This window comes from Saccopteryx leptura, chromosome 1 (genome assembly GCF_036850995.1).
Source record: "Saccopteryx leptura isolate mSacLep1 chromosome 1, mSacLep1_pri_phased_curated, whole genome shotgun sequence".
In the NCBI taxonomy this organism is placed as follows: domain Eukaryota; kingdom Metazoa; phylum Chordata; class Mammalia; order Chiroptera; family Emballonuridae; genus Saccopteryx; species Saccopteryx leptura.
The window spans coordinates 8,926,727-8,945,426 of NC_089503.1; the positions used below are offsets into that span (position 1 = coordinate 8,926,727).

At 60.6% G+C, this 18,700-nt stretch overlaps 1 protein-coding gene across 3 annotated transcripts; it reads right to left on the reverse strand.

Annotated features, from left to right (window-relative positions):
* Positions 1-75: 75 nt before the first annotated feature.
* On the reverse strand, positions 76-18,054 carry PLCB3 (phospholipase C beta 3). 3 transcript variants are annotated; one of them, XM_066359599.1, is made up of 32 exons: positions 17,807-18,054; positions 14,903-14,980; positions 14,554-14,622; positions 14,327-14,467; positions 14,026-14,105; positions 13,892-13,945; positions 13,727-13,802; positions 13,522-13,622; positions 12,835-13,001; positions 12,598-12,744; positions 11,416-11,656; positions 11,144-11,228; positions 10,880-11,066; positions 9,877-10,079; positions 8,335-8,431; positions 8,170-8,254; positions 7,744-7,868; positions 7,261-7,415; positions 7,019-7,180; positions 6,207-6,306; positions 6,022-6,126; positions 5,766-5,857; positions 4,202-4,355; positions 4,078-4,113; positions 3,761-3,953; positions 3,188-3,329; positions 3,020-3,096; positions 2,803-2,895; positions 2,655-2,712; positions 2,275-2,361; positions 1,955-2,174; positions 76-928 (listed from the first exon to the last, which is right to left on the reverse strand). In XM_066359599.1, exons 1-31 carry the CDS (start codon positions 17,903-17,905, stop codon positions 1,971-1,973), a joined length of 3,693 nt encoding a protein of 1,230 aa, XP_066215696.1. In that variant the 5' UTR covers positions 17,906-18,054; the 3' UTR covers positions 76-928; positions 1,955-1,970. The 3 variants fall into 3 exon arrangements, with proteins under 3 accessions (XP_066215696.1, XP_066215686.1, XP_066215706.1); XM_066359589.1 differs by having other exon boundaries at positions 4,202-4,358; XM_066359609.1 differs by lacking the exon at positions 4,078-4,113 and having other exon boundaries at positions 4,202-4,358.
* Positions 18,055-18,700: the final 646 nt, after the last annotated feature.

Below are 18,700 nucleotides of genomic sequence, written 5' to 3' on the forward strand. Positions count from 1 at the left end.
CAAAGGCTGTGAATAGAGTGGTAAGTAGGGAACTAGAGAAGCTTCACCAGGACCTGGGAGCAGAGCTCCGAGCTCAATTCCAGAAAGGTTTATTGGCGCCCCCTATAGATCAGCCAGTGATTTGTGTTGGGTATACAGAAATGAATTAAGACACAGCCGGTGAATTAAAGCTGGGACTTAAAGGGAAAGATGAGGGAGGGGGCTGTCATCCTGGGCAAAGGAAAGAATGGACTCATGGAAGGACTGGGGGGGGGGGGCGCAGAGGCCAAGCTTCTGAGGGGCTCAAATGTCATACCCAGGAGTTTGAAGTTTATCCTGGTCTTTGAGGACCATGGGACTGATGTGTAGTGTTTCCATAAGTGGAAGCGAGCCAAGATGGGAGTTGGCTGCTGAGGAGCCTGGACACACAATGCAGTGGGCAGATTTGGGGATAGGACAAGGACTGACCGCAGAAGCAGGGAAGGCCTGGGCAAGGGTATTGACCCTGAGGGAACAGGGCCCAGAGTAGGGGTCCCCTGCCCTGGGACAGCCCCACTGGAAGTCCTGTTTCCCTGGCCTCCCCACCCGATGTTTGCCTGAGGCTGCAGCAAAAACAAAGAAAACACTCAATTGGCAGGAGATAAACCCAGATAAGAGTCTGCCTTCCTCTGTAGGAGGGAGGCAGCCAGCCCAGGAAGCTCTGCCAGGAAGCTGGGAGAGGCCTTGACGGAATGCCAGCCTGACCATGCAGCAGAGCCCAGCCGCACCCTCACTGCAGGGTCTCTGCCACTCCACGCCGTCCCGAGGCAGGAAGGGGGCATGGAGCAGGTCCTCCAGGCTGGCTGTAGACCATCTGCCATAGGGGGTTCAGACCTGCCCTGCCTCCAGGTCAGGACATCTTGAGTTGGCCTGGCACACGTGACTTCTGTCTGGGCCTCAGTTTCCTTATCTGTAAAACAGGTATAACATCTCCCTCACAGGGATGAGGGGGTGCTGGGTCTCCCAGCCCGTGTCTTGACTGCCAGTTTCCCTTCTCCCAAGGGTCACTGCCAGGCCCACCCACTTCCCACCTATCTCTGAGAGCTGGCTCCTCTGATGTTGGACAGGTCCAGAGCTGCCCAGCTCCACCCCTCGTCCATCTCCTGACAGTCAACTGCCTGCATGGAGCCCAGAGCAGCCTTAGCTGCTGATGCTGGGCCCTCGGGTCATATCAGGCAAAAGGAAGAGGGGGCAGGGAAGGCTTCCTGAAGCAAAGACCTGAGCCTCTGTGAAGAGAGGACAAGAGTCCGGAAGGGAGAAAAGTAAGGCCCAGGAGCAGAGGGCACAGAGGCAGAAAAGCCTGGGGAAGGCCAAAGGGCCACGGATGTCAGGTTATTGGGAAGATCTGAGGCCGCAGGCAAGGCGGTCTCAAGGTTCAAACTCAGCAACCCTTCGCTGGGGCCTGACCTCAATCTCACGGTGCCCATAAGCCCATTTCATAGATGAGGAAATAGGCCACAAAAGAAGTGGCAGAGAGGGCCTAGGACCCAGGGTCCTCTCTAGCACTACCTCACCCCAAACCACGCTGCACACAGGGTCCCTGAAATCCACTTTTATTTATGTAAAAAACAGTCCCCAGAGAATAGAGAAAGAATGTGACCCCTACTTCCCAGAGCTCTAAGTCTCCACATGGTGTGCCCTGGGACAGTGAGGGAGATGGCTCTCACTCTGGAGTGTGGGTGTCACAGGGGGCAAGGGCCCCACCCAATCTCTTATGGCCCAGAGTGATCCAGCACCTTCCCCAGGAATGAGGGCAGGAAGGAGGGGCTGGGGACTAATGGGGCCCCAGGAGGGTTAAGGAAGGAAGTTAGTGTGGGGTGTTTGCCTCAGTTTAAAAAAATAAAATTTCTAAAGATAAAAAGTTTAAAAAAAAAAAGCGCATTAGTGTCTTAGCTTCCGGCCCAGCGCCCAGTGCCCACCCTGGCCCTGTGGCCACCTCTTGCTCAGCCAGTTCAGAGCTTTGTATTCTCCTCTTGACTCTCCGAGTCAGCGCCAGACAGGTGCCCACTGCTCCCAGGTGCGTGACCATTGCTGGCACAGGCCACCAGATGTCCGTCCCCCAGCCCCTCCGGTGTCTCGCCCAGCAGGCTCCGGCGGATCTCCTGGGGCAGCCTTGCCCGCTGCTCCTGACACTCCTGGGCCAGCTGGGCCAGCAGCTGTGGGAGGAGGAGGAGGAGGAGGAGGAGGAGGAGGCTCACAGCACGGGCCACCCAGCAGCGCCTGTCGCCCGTGGACCCTCCGCACCCACGGCCTCACCTTGGGCTCCTCTTCCACCAGCTGCTGTAGGACCTGCTGCTGCCCCGCCATAAGGCGCTCATGCCGCTGCTTCTGGGCTTCCTCCAGCTGTCATTGGGGGGACAAGGGCTCAGCGGAGGGTCCCTAGGGGAGGGACCAGGCTCCCAGGGTTGGATGGCCAGGGTTCTGAGATGACCCTTAGGGGAAGTGCTCCAGGCCCAGACTCCAAAGCCATGGGGCATTATCTTGGACAGTTGGCTTTGGAGATGGTATGGGCTTGAGGGAGCGGTGGCATCTGCAGGGAAAGGCTCTAGGGCAATGTCACAGCAGGCCAGCACCAAGGACATGGCTTTCTGATGACTGAAGAAGAGGGGTGGACTAGAGTGGCCCCTGAGCCTTACCCGACGGATGGAGTTGACCGACTCAGTGATATGACGACGGTTAATCTCTGTCAGTTCCCTGCACAGGAGCAACGCAGGACGGGTTCAGTGCTAGGCACCCAGCCATGCCTGCCCAGCACCCATTGGGTCCCGGCCCCAGTGCCCTTACACCTCCTTCTTCTTATGTTTCTCCCTTGTCTTGGCCTCCGAGATACTGTTGTGGCGTTTCCTGTCCAGGATCTTCTGCAGTTCCTTCTTCTCCCTGGACAAGCCGGTGGGGGAAGAGGCAGGGCCAATGGCAAGGCCAGCGGCAGGACTGGGGGTCCTGCCCTCGTCCCGGCACCAGGGAGTTCCCCGGCCCACCCACACAAGATCCCTGCCTTCACCTGTCGTTCATCTCCTTCAGCCTCTTGACCTGAGTTGTGTGAGCATCCAGGACAATCTCCCTGAGCCGCTGCAGAGCCTGTGGACACAGGTAACCAATAGGTGAGACGGGCTGATGACACGTCTGTCCAAAAAGCAGGCACGCCCTCACTGTCACACACCCACCTCACCTGTCTCAGGTGCTCCAGCTTCCGCTCGGCCTCCGCATCCGCCTGGGCCTCCCGCAGCTCCAGCAGACTCTGCACCTGTCTCTTCTGGAACTCTTGATACCGCTTCCCCTCCTCCTCCTCCTCCTTCTCATCCTCCCTGCCTCTGTGTGAGGAACCCCTCTGGGTGACGCTCAGGTCATCACGTGAACTTGGGCTGGGAGGGCAAAGGGGGGCAGGGCATATCCCAGCCAGCACTGATGGACCCCAGGCTGGGGGCGGGGCTTATTATGCCAATGAGGAGGCCAGTTCACTTAACCCAAGTGATGGGAACCTGTCTGGGTAACAGTCTCTCTCTCAAAACACATGCTCCTCATGGGTGAGCATGAGGTATTGCCCCAGGTGGGAAGAGGGTTGGACTGAGCGAGGAAAACCTCCTCTCTCTCTTCCTTGCGCCAAACCCTCCTTCTTGGGGGCCAAGGAGCACCAAGGCCATCCTCCATGCCCCCCCTAATGCAGGAGAAACCCGCATGCACAACTCGCCCCAGTCACATCAACGCAGACAGCACACTGCACACAGTCAGGCTGGGCACTCACGGGACACCCGGCCGGTGCCGGCACCTGCTCTCAGCCCGGGCCTGGGCCAGGCTGTCTAGCAATCGGCGCGTGAGAGCAATTGCTTTCCGTTGATGCTTCTTGTGCAGCTCCCGCAGGTCTCGCTCTTGCCGACTTTGGAGCTTCACCAGAGCCTTGTGGCCTCGGAGCTCGTCCAGCGGGGCCACAACCACCTCTGTGGGCAGCAGAGCACAGGCAGGCTGGCCTGGGGCAGGCCCACCCTGCAGGAGCACCACCTACCCTCCGGAACAGGCCCCGCCTCTTTCGATAGCCCCACCCCTATAACGCCAGACCCCTACCTGACAGGATACTAGCAATAAGATCATCTCGCTGACCTGGGGAGCAGAGGCAGGACTGTGAAAACCTGGGAAGGACAGCAGGGCTGTTCCCCTCAAGCCACCACGGGCCCAGGCTGTCCCTTACCTGGGCTGCTGAGGGAAGGGCTGGCGGGGGAGGGGACCGGGCCCTGGTGCCGGCGGGGGGAGGTGTCCAGTGGGCTGGGTGTGGGGTTTGGCGTCATCTGGGGCCCCAGCTGCTGAGACTGGATCTCCTGGCAATTCTCCGGGCCAGCCTGAGCCTGCTGGGGAGAAAGCAGAATGTTCTTCCCAGCAACGCTGCTCTCTCAGGCCTGTCTGTCCTTCACAGCTTCCTGGGGCTGCCCAGTGCGCCTGGTCTAACTCCCTCTGTCCATCTGGACCTGGACTCCTATCTGTAACGTGGGGCTGTTATGGCAACTACATGAAAACGAGAAGTATGAAACAAGCACGGCTAAACCCCTGTTCTTCATAGGGTGTGGGGAAGAAATGTGAACTGTTATTCTTAGGAGACTGGGCCCCATTGCATGTGCTCAGGGACTTCCAGACCGCTCTAGAAAGCCTTGGCCCAGCCCCAAGTCTCCTGTCTCTGAGTCCTCCTCCACCCTTGCCCGCAGCTCCTTATCTTCCTAGTTGCTTAGCTCCTGATTAAATCAATGAGGGAAGTGACCGCAGAGTGGGCACCAGACTCCCTGGCTAACAGCTGCAAGTAGCCTCCTCTCCCCTGCCTTCCCCAGCCCCACGGGACTGGGTTTGGATGTGCAGAGGAGCCTGTGCTACTGACCCCTCCCCGTAGAAGCCACTGATATCTCAGGGCTCACAGAACCTGTTTTTAAAGCTTCTGTGCCTTCTAACTGCCCTGGAAGCAGCAGAACCCTGCACCCCGGCTTTGATCCTGCATGCAGCTGGAGGAATTCGAGCCCGGGTCTGTCCTGAAGGCCCCTCACATGCAAAAGGGGTGCTTTCTACCTCCTTAAAATGTGGAGAATAACCCAAGGCCAAGGGGTAAAGGCCCGGACCAGGCCTTTTTCGCTTGGAGCCTCACTGTCTCCATTTCTACCCTGGGGATGGCAAGCTTGGGTGGTGGGAGGATTATATGAGCCGAACTGGTGAAAAGAGCGCACACCCGGCTGGGCAGAGTTGGCACTCAGCATTCACTTGGCTTTATTTTCTGGCTAGGGTGAGAGGAGAACCCAGAAAGGGGAACAGGCCTTCCAGGCAGAGGGAAGGAGACAGGTAGACGATACGGGCATTTGCTGTAGGGCAGTGAACAATTCACCTTCCTCTAGGGCAGCAGGGGTCAAATGACCAAAACACAGGGGTCGCCTAAAGCCATCGGAAATACATATTTCATTTAAAAATGTATTGTATAATAAATATGTATTTTCCGATGGCTTTAGGCGACCCCTGTGTTTTGGCCGTTCAATCCCCGCCGGGGTCGCGACCCACAGGTTGAGAACCGCTGCTCTAGGGGGAGGGAAGCCAGACCACCAGCTGCTGTAGGCCCAGTGGGTGGGGCCAGTCCAGACTGAGGAGAGCAGGGAAGGCTGCAGGTGCTTCTCCCCAGGGCCAGCCCAGGTCAATCTTCACCCCCAGCCCCGTGGACCTCAGCCCGGGCCCAGGTGAATCTGAGCCCTGTTCCCTGCCTCCTGCCCCCACCCTGCCCTGCTCACCTCCCTTTCCCCAATGAGGGCGGCCAGCTGCTTGGCCCTCTGGTCCATCAGGCTGACGTGCTTGATGGGGTTGATCAAGGCCTCTGCATAGTCTGGTTAGGGGCAGAGGGTAAGGATCTCAGAGTCGGAACCCAGAGCCACACAGTCCCACCAGCTCTTATCTCATGGAGGGACCGCAGAACCCACCCTCAACTGGGGCCACTTAACTTAGCCAATCCTAGACCCAGGGGGCACTGCCTGGCCTGCCCCAGCTCACCCTGGTGGTCGTCAGGGATGTAGTCAGAGGCCTCAGTGTAGATGAGCAAGGCTGGCAGGCACAGTGGCTGGTTGGCCTCGTTTCTTAGGCAGATGTAATGGTACCCTGGGAGGGCGGGAGGGTAAAGTAAGTGGGTCCTGCCAGGTCTCCACACACACTGCCCCTGAGCTGCCCAGACTCCTGACCTGAGCGGATGGCAGAGACGGGCAGGATCCGGTGCCCCACAAACTTGCCGCCCTCCTCAAAGGCTGCGATGCGCAGTGAAGCCAGCGTGGGCAGGACCACCTGAGGGTCCAGACAGGTACTAAGCCACAGAGCTGACCCATGGTCAGTGTGGTCACTGAGCCACAGCCGACCATAACCACGGAGGCCCACATTCAGAAGGAACCCTTGGAGAAGCTGACCCAATGACTAACCATCATTCACCATTGAAAGTAAGCCAGTGGTGGGCCCATACCACGACAGAACGGGTAAACGGATGGTCGGCAGCCATCAGAGCCCTGAGCAAGGAGAACAGGCTGCCCTGCCCCTCCGGGCACCACTACAGTGGGTCAGGTCAAGTCTGGTGACCACCAGTTTAGAAACTGTAGAGTGAGTCATTAGTCTGGGACTGAGGCCATAACCCACCCCAAATGGTCACAGAATTCCAATCCACTTGGGAGTCGGGGAGGAGCTGGTGTGAGCTTGTGACTGTGATCTCAGGCAAGTCCTTCCTGCCTGGGAGGTGGGGCGGGCTGTGCCCACTTCTCTTGGGGGCCATGGGACCTCCTGCTGTCTCACCTTCCTGTCCTCTTCTCTCACCCTGCAGAAGGCAGGGCGCCTGAGTCTGACCCTGGAACATGGGTCACCCACCCTGGGGTGGGGCCTGGAGGTGACAGGCCCAGCCTTGAGGTTCCTCAGTACCCCCACCTTCCAACCTGGACAACTGCCACCAGTGTGCCTGGTTCCTGGTTCCCACCCAGGAGAGCCGGGAGGTCTGGGAGGGCGCCAGGCTCACCTTGGGGAAGTCAAAGAGCTCCTCATCCCACACGGGGTTGAAGGAGTTCCCCTGAGAGGTCCGGGTGCGGTACTTGCGCCGGGTGTCCACGGGGAGGCCGAACATATCCACCTCCACATAGATGCTCACCTTCCTGTCGGACAGGAACTGCCCGGAGATCACCTGGGAGAGCCAGGAGGGTGAGGCGGCTGCTGAGGGCCCCAAGCCCGGGACACCCCGGCCCCAGCGCCCCCTGGCTCCACCTTGACCCGCAAGGCATTGGCCACAATGCCATCCACGATGACCTCGGTGAAGGGGTCGAAGGACTTGTCCGGTCGCCTCATGAACTCAGGCTTCAGCAGGTAGCCACTACGCCCATTGTACTCGAACACGCCCGCGTTGAGCTGCATCGCCACGTCTGGGAGCGACGTGGGGAGGTGTAGGGTCAGCAGGTCCAATGAGATCAAGAGTCAGGAAGGATAGTGGATGCAGAGGGGGACTCATGAACCAGTAGGGTCAGCACAAATAGCATCAGGGGTCCACGATCAGGAGAGATCAGACTGGGGAAGGGTCTAGCGTCCGCCAAGGTCAGGAGTTGGGGTTAGCCAAGGTCTTGGTTCGGTTTGGGAACCTGGGATTAGCTCGAGTCAGAGGTCCAGTCAGACAAACAGACCTTAGCAGGGTCATAGGGCAGAGGTAGGCGAGGCTGGGGGCCAGGAGTCAGGGCTGAGGAGGTCGGTGCTCACCCAGGGTCTGGAAGTTCAGGGCCACCAGCTGGCAGCCCACGTTCCAGAAGAGCTGCGGCATGTAGTTGGATGAGTCCACGCGGGTGCCCTTGGGGTAGATACGGCTCAGCTGCTGCTTGTTGTATCTGAGGTCGGCAGTCAGGGGCCACGTGGCGGTGCGCTCGCCCCCCCCCTGCCTCCAGCCCAGAGCTGCGGGTCCGGCCTCAGCTCCCGGAAACCCACCTCCTGACCTGGGCTCCAGGTGGCCCGTCAGCCCCCCGCTTCTTGGCCTCGCCCCTGTGCAGTTTCCTAGACCTACCCAGGACCCAGATGGAAGTGCTGGAGTGTCAGAACGCCGTGCGGGCAGCAGCGTGGGGCCAGCGCATCTGAGCCAGCCCCTGAGTGTCCCCAGCCTGGCCCAGCGGCCTCAGCGCCACCAAAGGATACTCCACAAACTCCATGGGGCTCTTGGTCAGCTGTTCCATGGCCTTGGTCTCCACGAAGGATGACATTTCGAACCACTTGCTCCTCTCTGGGGAGCAGGCAACGGCAGGGGTCAGGCCTGGCGGGGCCACGCTGGGTCCCACTCCTGCCAGCTCCCACCCCACTCACTTCGAGCAGCCTCGAAGGACTTGAACTTGACAGGCTCAATGTAGTTGACGAGTGTCGACATCTCCTCAGTAGCATTGACCTCACTGCTAGCGGTGCCCTGTGGCCCCCAAATGCAGGGTCAGCAGCGTCACGTCCCCAGGCCATCAGCTGGAGTTCCCTCACCTGCTCCACACCGTGAGGGAGGCTCTGACCGCCTCTTCCATTCCTGGCCGTCACCTCCTCAGCACCCTCAGCAAGGGTCCCCACCCCTCCATGGCCCCTATCAGTCTGGTCTCATCTGCCCTGAGTCTCCCTGGGGCCTGGCCAACATGCCCTGGACCCCACGCTCCCAGTCTGCCTCCTGCCTTCCTGGTGCCCCACGCTCCCAGTCTGCCTCCTGCCTTCCTGGTGCCCCACGCTCCCAGTCTGCCTCCTGCCTTCCTGGTGCCCCACGCTCCCAGTCTGCCTCCTGCCTTCCTGGTGCCCCACGCTCCCAGTCTGCCTCCTGCCTTCCTGGTGCCCCACGCTCCCAGTCTGCCTCCTGCCTTCCTGGTGCCCCACGCTCCCAGTCTGCCTCCTGCCTTCCTGGTGCCCCACGCTCCCAGTCTGCCTCCTGCCTTCCTGGTGCCCCACGCTCCCAGTCTGCCTCCTGCCTTCCTGGTGCCCCACGCTCCCAGTCTGCCTCCTGCCTTCCTGGTGCCCCACGCTCCCAGTCTGCCTCCTGCCTTCCTGGTGTCGAGAGCCGGAACTTCTCACCCACCTCCAGGGGTTCAGTTACCCACATGCAGGCAGGCCCCGGTTTTCCATCCCTGGCCATTATCGCCAACTACCACCTTGCCATCTCCTCTTGGGGGCTCACAAGACTCAAACTCAAAAGGAAAAAAAAAAAGCCTTGGTGGGTTAGCTCAGTCGGTTAGAGCATCGACCCAAAACGCCAAGGTTGTAGGTTCAGTCCCGAGTTCGGGCTCATGTGGAAAGCGATCAGTGAGTGCGCAACCAAGTGGAACAGCAAACAAATGCTCCCTCTCTCTTTCCTTCCTCTCTCATCTCTCTAAAACCTATGAATTTTAAAAAACTAAAAAGAAAAAGACCTAACTCCACCCCTGTGCTGTTGCACTCAGCCCGTCCGCCCTTCCCCACTCTGGGTCCCTCCCAAACCCGACCTCCTGATTTCACTTTACTGTCACCCCACTCCTGAGAACTCTACACCACCCCTGTGGACAGGGCCCCCTCCTGAACACTCCGGCCCTGCACAGGTGTCCCCTCTGCCTCGGGTCTGCTTGCCCAGCAGACTCCCCTCCTTCCCCTCCTTCCCCTCCTTCCCCTCCTTCCCCACCCTGCTCTGCCCGGCGCACCCCTCCCCAGCCCGCACGCGAGAACAATCTCACATTTGCTTCTGCGTCTGTTCCCCTGAGACCCGCCCCTCTCCACACGGTCCTCCTCCCCCGCCCGGAACTCCGGGAGAGCGGGCACTGTCTGACCATGGCCAAAGCCAGCCCCGGAGCCGGCCCAGCAGAGTCGGTGTTGGCAATCGTTCTTCCACTTCCCACCAGCAGGCCTGACCTCATCTGTGGTGGGCTTCTTAGGGTCCGTCTGTTCCTCCTCGTCCTCATCCTCCTCCTCGTCCTCACGGTCGGCAGGTCCGAGGTCGGGGCCTCGCTGTGGCCCCTCGTCACCCAGGGACTTCCGCGGCTCCAGGCTGGGCTTCTCCAGGCCCATCTCCTCCCCGTTGCTCAGCCCTGGGCAGCTGTCCGAGCTGGGGGACCCTGCGCAGGACAGGGCCACACCCCAGGAGTCAGGGCACACAGACACTGCGGCCGGGAGGGGTTATGCCAGTGCGTGGGAGGTGACTCGGTGGGGAAGTCAAGAGGACTCTCGGGGCACCGTGGCTGGGGGAGAGGGCAGAGGTCAGGAGTGGAAAGTAGTGGTAAGGCAGAGAGGGTCAAAGGTCAGGGTCCGGAGTGACAGCCGTCAGGGAGGTAGGCAGAGTGGCACAGAAGTGTGAGAAGCCAGGAACTCGGGTACAATGGCCTTGCCAGTCAGGGGTCAGTCAGAGACACACCCAATGAAGGGGCTTAGTGAGGGGAGCCGTCAGGGGTCGGAGGTAAGGAGGACTTCAATAAAGTACGAGGTCAAAGGTTGGCTGAACTTATAACCGGTTGGGTGGGCAGACTCAGTGGGGGTCACAGGACAGGGGTCAGAAGTCCGAGGGTCACACTCAAAGCATGAGGATGTGGTTACTGAGGCAGTGGTCAGAATGCAGTCACACCCCGGCTGGGGGGAGGGCTCTGAGGTGGGAGTGTGAGGTTGAGGGGTCAGGAGTAGGATGGAGCCAAATCAAACGAGATGCAGTTGAGGGAGGTGAGTGCTACAGCCGGGGGCTGGAGGCTGGTACTCAGCCAGGAGGTGGTGAGCGGCTCAGGGAGGAGTTAAGTCAGGTCGGGAGCAGCGGGAGGGGGGGGTTAGGGTCAGGATTGGGGAGCAGTGGGGGAGGGGGAGCAGCGGGAGGGGGGGTTAGGGTCAGGATTGGGGTCGAAGGCCAGCCGACCGGGCGGGCCGGACATACCGAGCTGGGGTGAGGAGGGCTCTGTGGCGGCAGAGCTTTCACTGAGGGCCGAGTTGCTCTGCTCCAGCGGCCGCTTGCGCACGGAGCTGCTGGGGACGCCTGTGCTGGGCCGGTGTCGCTTCTTGTTCTTCACCAGGATGCGTCCCATCAGGTCCTGGGGGCTGGGCAAGGGGACGCCCGGGGCCAGCTGGTGGGCACGGACAGGTCAGGGCCTGCGGGGCGCCCTCATTCCCCGCAGCCTGCCACGTCTCCGAGCCCCCATACCGGGTACTTGTCCAGTGGGTCAATGAGCAGCGCGTCCCCGAAGATGGAGCGGCAGTATTCAGCCATCTTGGCCTGCTGCTTTGCCCTGTGGGGCCGAGGTCAGAGGTCAGAGATCTGCATGGTCGGTGAGAGGTCCCAGGGTCACAGGTTCCGGGAGCAGTCCAACCGGCCACAGTGAGAGGCTGTCTCCGGGTTGATCAGGGGTCCCCGGGTTAGAAGCCTTCATACCAGAGGCTGCTGGGACAGCTGCCTCTGACCAGGGTCCTACTCACGAGTCGACGTGGTTCTCAAAGGAGAGGATGACGGGGTAGGGCGAGGTCTTGAAGGCAGTCTCGGCGATGGCCTCGAGCACGTCCTTCAGTGGCACCTCCGTGGTCATGGTGAAGCCGTGGGTGATAAAGGGCTCCTCTTCGGGCGGCCGCCCTTTCCACACGTCAAGCTCTACGCAGCGGCAGCCCCACAGCAGCGCCTGGCGATACATCTCCACCGAGGAGGTGCCAGCCAGCTGCCCCGCTGGGGGCGAGGCTCTGTCACCACAGCAGACGGGCCGGCCGGGCTCCTCCCCCTCCTCCCCGGCCTGCGCTGAACCAGGCCCGGCCAGGGACACGGACTGCCCCGTGGCAGCCAGGCCCGGCCTCGGTGCATCGTGTCTGGCCACCCCCAATCACTCCTCAATTCACTGTGGAGCCGGCACCATCCCCCCCGGGCAGGCCCAGGGCCCAGCACCCACCCAAGCTGTCCAGAGCCAGCGTCCACCAGTGCTGGCTGAGGCGCTGGTTCCTTCACCAGGGGCCACTCTTCCTCACCTACCTACCCTCCACCTCCCATCCCACCAGCCTAACCCAGGGAGTCACACCCAACACCGCCATGGCCCCTTCCTTTCCCTTCCTCCCTCCACCGCTGCTGCCCCAGAACAGCCTCTATCACCCCCTGCCAGAGGACAACAGGCCCCTCCCCTCCTCCCATCCAATCCCTGCAGAGCACCTGGCGTCACCCTTCTAAATGTACCAGGTCACATCACCTCCTCCTGCTCAACACCCTCCAGAAAGCTTTTCTTGACCACTTGGAATAAATCCAATTCCCGTTGGGTCGAGCCCCGCCTCCCTCTCCAGCCCCCCCTCACCTATCAAGGCCCCAGCCCCCACCCCATCCCACTTCCCTGCCTCCTCCTGCCAGCCTCCTTTCTGCCTCTTAAAAGCACCTAGCAGTCTTCTATACTGGGCCTTTGCACAGGCTGTTCCTGCCCCAAACCAGCTGATACAGGCCTCAGCCCCTCCTCCAGGAAGCCTTCCAGACCATCCATGAGACATACCCATGGAGAGAAGCCCTAGTCCCCGGGCAGGCTGTCTGTTCCCTGCCTCCATACCGAGCACTGGCCACCCCAAAGGGAGGGAGGCAGTGTGAGGGCCAATAGGCAGAGGTCACAGATGCCACTCCCCCTCCGGCTGGCTCACCTGTGAGATAGGTGTTGTGGGAGGAGTTGATGAAGTAGGCACTCAGCGGCTGGGTCATGTCCGCACTGAGATCCAGGGCCTCGAGGGGCAGGATGCCGTTCTCCTCACCTCCCAGGTAGCGGCTGAAACCCTCCATGGACATCTGGTCTGGGGGCCGGGTGAGGTCAGCAGGTCAGGGGCAGGGGCAGCTGACCCCTTCCCCCAGTCCTTGCCCTCCCTCGCTCCCTCTCAGCTCACCTCGCTCTAGAAACTGCTGGTTGGGCTCATACTTCTCAATGAGCAGCCGGGTCTGGGAGGGACCCAGGGGTGGGTACAACACTTCATTGAGTCTTGGGTCCCGTTGCTTCTGGTTGATAAAGTCCATGAGCTGCTCCAGTGTCAGGTACGGCTTGCCCTTGGCCCCTCTGGAGGAGGTGGGAGGCGGAGTCAGCCTGAAGCCTCACCAGCCCCTGCTCCAAGCCCTCAACCTGGCAGAGGGCGTTGGTACCCACTGACCAGGAACTGGGCCAGTCAGTACCTCTCTGAGCCTCAGTTTCCCCATCTTCTTTCTTCTACTTGGCACTGGCACTGGCATTATTAGCAAGGGCTGTGGAAGCCACCAAGTGCTTGGCCGGCCACGCCCTGCCTCTAGATGCTGGACTCAGTCTAAGCTCCAGCCCTCACTCCCTGTGAGCTGAGGCAAGTTCCCAACAGCCTGAACTGCTTGGTTCTCATCCCACCATGAACCAATGAAAGTGACCCAGGCAAAGTGTCAGCAGAGAACTATCCACAACAGAGCTGCGCGCAAAGTGGCTCTGAGCTCAGCCACAGCCTTGTGCACCGGGACCCCTGACACCTCCACCCCCACTGCTAGGCTGGAAGAAACCTCGAGCAAGGGCTGGTGCGGAGTACTGGGGGCTGGCAAGGGGGCCCAACCCTGCTCACATCTCCAGCAGGATCTTGTCAATGTCTGGCCGCAGACACAACTTGTTCAGGAACCGCTCAAAGATTTCCAAGGAAAACTCATCAGGCCGGATGAACTCACTCTAGGGGCGGAGGAGTGTGGGGTGAGAACCCAGGGGCAGCCAGCCCCAAAAGAGCAGGTGTCCACCATGACACTCACCCTGCCCCTTGCCCCCAACCCCCTCACCCGGTTGAAATTGAGGCCACAGGACTCCAGCGCAGTCTCCACCCGCTTCTTGTCTGCTGAGAACATCTTCAGGATGCTGAACAGGTGGGAGGGGTCAAGGTCAGGGGGGGCAAAGGTCAACAAGATCAGGGAAGGAGAGAAGTTTTGAGGGAAAGGGGAACTCACTTCTTGACCGGGATCCGTCCATCCTGGTTCACCTGCAGCTTCAGCTTTGTGTATCTGGCGAGACAGCAGAAGGTCATGCCCTGGGAACGGCCACTTACACCCCCAGTGCCCGCCCAGGCAAGCCTGGTGCTCACGCTTTGCGCAGGAAGGTGTTCCTGGAGGCGTTCTGAGCCAAGATATTCATAGCCAGCTTGAACAGCTCCTCAGTCCAGACCTGAGGGGCCGGGACGCAGGGGAAGAGTGTGCGTGAGGGCCAGAGGGGCTGGCTCAGCCACAGCCCATGCCCAGAACTGGGTGCGGCACACAGTAAGTGCTTAAATACTCTTTGTCAGAGGATGATTAGAATTAGGGGCAGAGAACAGGCTCTGGCTAAGTAATGGCTGACTCAGCAAGTAAGGCGTCGGCTCCCCTGGATGACCCTCAGCCCCAGCCCACCTTGGCTGTGTCGTCCTGCACAGCCATGAAGTTCAAGAATGTTGTGTTCACTGGGTCTGGCCCCGCCACCACCGTCATCAGCTTCTCCTCTAGCCGGGCATCTGGGCCCCCAAAACCCAGCACCTCACGCATCTTGGGGTCCTGAGAGGTGAAAGTCAGGGTGAGGAGGGGCATCCTCACCCACCCGTACCTCACCCCCCTGCTTAGTCCTGTGCTACGTCACTCACCCTGGGCAGGCGTGCGTAACGGCCTGTCCGCGTGTCCCTGATGGAACTGATGTCCAGTGTGTCCACCTCCTGGGGAAACCCGATGCCAGGGTGGTGTAATTGGCTACAGGACGAGATTCCCAAAGCCCCCAAGCTCCCCACACAGGCCAAAGAGTAGTCACCCCTGTTGTCACCCATGCCTCAGACCCTTCCCTTAGCCCTTCCTGTCCAGGAAGCCATGGGGGAGGTCAGCCAGCAGCTGGGCCCTGTCACCATGGGTTGGGGTTGGGGTTGGGGTTGACGGTGGTGGTCTGGAGGTTTGGGGAAGAGGCCCTAGACCTGAGTGAGCTGCACCAGGGCCCGCCCTCACCATGTTAGGTCCCGTCCAGTACAGGAAGAAGCCATTGGAGTCCACTCGCAGGGTCACCAGGTTCCGACTGGAGGCCTCCTGGGGATGGAATGGGACAGCAGGGGTCAGGGGGTGAGGGTTTCAGCCCAGGTTAGGTCCTTGGAACCCCTGTGTTTCTGACAGTGAGCAAAGATGAAACATCAGCCAGCCCAAAGGTCCTGTGCGGCTCTCCACAGTCTTCAGAACAAAGCCCAGGTCCTGGGTGTGACAGCACCTCTCCCAGAGTCACCTTTCTCTCACTTAAAAGTCGGTCACATGGACCACGAACTATCCTTTCCCCACTTCCAGTTTCTGTGTCGGTGTCCCTTTGCTAAGATATCCTTTCCTTTTCTACTCATGCAATCTGACCTACACCCTGGCCAGACAGCTCGCTTGGTTAGAGCGTCGTCCTGAAGCGTTGAGGTTGCTAGTCTGTTCCCCAGTCAGGGCACACACAGGAACAGACCGATGGTACTGTCTCTCTCTCTCTCCCTTCCTCTCTGGCTAAAATCAATAAACAAATGGAAAAAAGAAAGAAAGAAAAAAGAGAATCTGACCAACCTGACTGGAGAGGCCTCCCTAGACCCCAACCCCAGGCTTGGTTTCTCCAGGTCCAAGAGCTCCCTGAAGTCTGGAGTCCCCCACAACCCCATTGGGAATATTTATAGGATAAAAGTAGAGGGTTCAGAAGTCTGACCGCCATAGCCATTCTATGGCCCTAGGGCCCCATGACAACCAACCGCCCCTTACATCTGCCTTAAAATCCATTAGCCCTACTCTGCATGCCGCAGTCCCCTCCCCCCCACAATCTTACAGAACGCAGACCAAGTCCCTCCAGCAGGGGACTCACCCTGCCCTGAGAACCAGAGTGAAATCTATCCTCCCTCAAACAGCCCTGCGGAGGGTCGGGAAGGGTGTGCTGGCCCCTTTTCTGAAAAGAGCCTGGTCCCTGGCATACTCCCAGGGCCACCCCAGGCAACTGAGGACAGCAGTCAGGAGGGGGGGCGGCTCAAGAGGGACTTAGACTTGAGCAGGGTCCAGGTGGCCAAGTGGCCACAGCTAGAACTCTCCTGCCCCAGTAAAAGACCCCACCTCAACTTGGTGTCACCCCCAAGCTATTGATCGCTATATGGCAATCAGATCATCAATACAACAGCTCCCCTCACATTGTCCCTACTGTGTGCCAGGTCCAGTTCTAAGAACCGAACATCTAGGATCTCAGTCCTCTAACAACCTGACACGGTATGCACGGTTATTCTTCCCATTTCACAAATGAGCAGACCGAGGCACGGAGAGGCTACCTCGCTTCTGAAAGCTCGAGAAGAAGAGCCAGGATTTGCATGGAGGCACTATGGCTCCAGAGTCCTGCAGCCGGCCGGGGAAGCAGGGAACCAGGACCCCTGCCAGGCTCCAGCTCCGGCCTCAGCTGCAACCTCAATGTGGGGCCTGGGATCAGTCTCCACTCTCCAGACTCAGTTTCCTCTTTTGGAGGATGGCACGGCACCAGCCCCGCCCATCCCAGGCTTTGCTTACAAAGGACAGGAAGTTGATCTGGGGGCAGAGGGGACAAGGGGCCCTGGAACTCTAGGGAAACTGGAGCCTCCTCACCTCGCCGCGCTGACACCCTCAGCCCTTCTTTGGGATTCCCCACGCTGCTGCCCTGGAACTCAGGATACCCCAGTAGTGTGAGAAGGAAGGAGTTCTGCAGTAATGCCTCTAGAGCCTCTCCCTGCCCCTTCTCGGGGGTCTGGCCTTCAAAGGCAGCCCAGGTCCCCTGTTCTCTGGCCCCAAGTCCTTGTCAACATCCCCCACCCCACCCGCAGGGCCCTCTCCCTCTTCCCACTTCCTTATTTGGGTTTATCACACTGGGAGGAAAAAGAGAAACTTTTCCCTTCAGGCCTTCTGTGGGAAGGGGTCTCCCCACGTCCCTGGGGCTTCCAGGCACCGTCTATGGCACACCTGCTCCCTCAGGCCACGCCCCCAGCCCCTCCCCCCAGCCCCCACGCCTACCCGCCCCACCCAGCCGGAAAGGAGCCTAGAGACTTCCAGGCCTCTGGCCTGACTGGGTTAGAGCAGCGAGGAAGCGCACGCAGGCCGGGTGGCGCCCCTGGGGAAGGAGGGGCCCAGGGGGCAGAGGAGGGGGCGGTGTGAAACCAGGCTGAGGCGCATGACTAGGACTGGGAGCCACAGGTGACGGCCGAGGCAAAGCGGGTAAAAAGTGGGCCCAGATTTATTGGGGTTCAAAGTCCCGGTGCTAAGGAGTGGAGCGCAAAGTTCCCCGGGGGTGGAGGAAGTTGGGGAGCCAAGTCTCCATTAAAGGGGGACTTCGTAGTACCACCTGAGCTGCGAGTTGGGCTGGAATCCAAAGGCAAAGAGGTGCCAACCAAAACAGGGTGAAAAAGTGATGAATGGAGAAGAATGTTCAGACGAGGGCACTGGGAAGAGCAGGGTTCCGGCGGCACCCACACAGAATGGAGGTGCACCTGGGCCAGACTGGGGGCCAGGGTCCTCGAACCAAAGAGTCCATCCAGTACCAAGCAAAGGTCTGGGGACCAGACCAGGGTTGCAGGAACCGGAATCAGATCGGCAAGGAGGGGTTGGGAGGGCGAGTGAAAGCAGGGTCCGGGATTTATTGGGGTTCGAAGACTCCGGGCTAAGGAGTGGAAAGCCAAATTTTCCGCAGCTGAAGGACGGGTTGGGGGTTGGGGGACAAAGTCTTCATTACAGGGACGATTGGGTACTCAAGTTTCCGGAGCACAGCCAGTCTGGGATGGAGGGGGGTTGCCGTGGCCAGGCCAGACAGAGATGGGGGTCCTCGGCGTCTGGTCGGGCTTGAGTGAGGGAGTCCCAGGATCTGGGCGGAAAAGGGGGGCCCCCCACACTTACCTCGTCCCATTTGATGAACTTACTCCCGCGCCTCAGGGTCTCCACCACGGTGGGCGGCTCCAGCTGCAGCGCGTGGACACCGGGCCTGGCGCCCGCCATGGCCGGGCCGGGGGCGGGCCGGGGACCCACGGAGCCCCGTCGGGGACCGACGGCGCCGGTGTTCCCTCCGCGCGCTCGCGCGCGGCCCGCTCCGGCCCCGCGGCGTCAGCGCCCGCCTGTCCGCAAGTCTGTCCAGGGCAGACCAGAGACTCGGTGGGGCCCGGGCGGGGCGGGGAGGGGGCGGGGCCACGGCGGCACCGCCCCCCTCCCACCGCGTCGGGCCCGCCCCGCGTCGGCTCCCCCTGGCGGCTGGGGTGGCGACTGCAGCCAGAGCGGGGATTGGGGCGGGGGCATATTTGACCCTGAGCACTTCACTGGGGGTGCTCAGCTGGACGAGCCCGGGGTGAGAATAGGGTGCTTGGAACCAGGGGGGCCATTGTGGGTGCAGCTGGAGGGACTGGGTGTACAGGAGCTGCTCAAGACTGGCCGGGGTCAGCCTGCTAAGGTTTCCGAAGGGTGGGGGTGGTGGTACCATTGGAAGGCATGACTTGTGCGTGGGGGGGGGGGGGCGCGGGGGGGCGCAGAGCCCTGCCCTCCACCCCCCTCCTGAAGCACTTAGCTGAGTACAGGAAAAGCCACTCCCACCCCTCTTCTCTGCCCTCACTTCGCCTCACCCCCTCCTGCAGCAGTGCAATCCCCCCTCCCTGGGAGCACTTAGCTAATGGGCCTCCTGCCGGCAGGCTCCCCTCCTCCGTCCCCCTAGCCCAGGGAGACCTCTTTTGAGGACCCAAGCATCTCAGCTTTTCTGAGAGCCTCTGAACAGCCCTTGTGCCGCAGACCACCATGACCCAACCT

What these genes read in the sequence shown, in the direction of transcription:
- PLCB3 (XM_066359589.1), bottom strand. Translation starts at nt 17,905, where the DNA reads ATGGCGGGCGCCAGGCCCGGTGTCCACGCGCTGCAGCTGGAGCCGCCC. An exon ending in ACTGGACGGGACCTAACATG is followed by an intron (nt 14,623 to 14,902) that starts GTGAGGGCGGGC and finishes GGGTTTCCCCAG; the next exon opens with GAGGTGGACACACTGGACAT. An exon ending in GTGGCCTCAATTTCAACCGG is followed by an intron (nt 13,623 to 13,726) that starts GTGAGGGGGTTG and finishes CTCCGCCCCTAG; the next exon opens with AGTGAGTTCATCCGGCCTGA.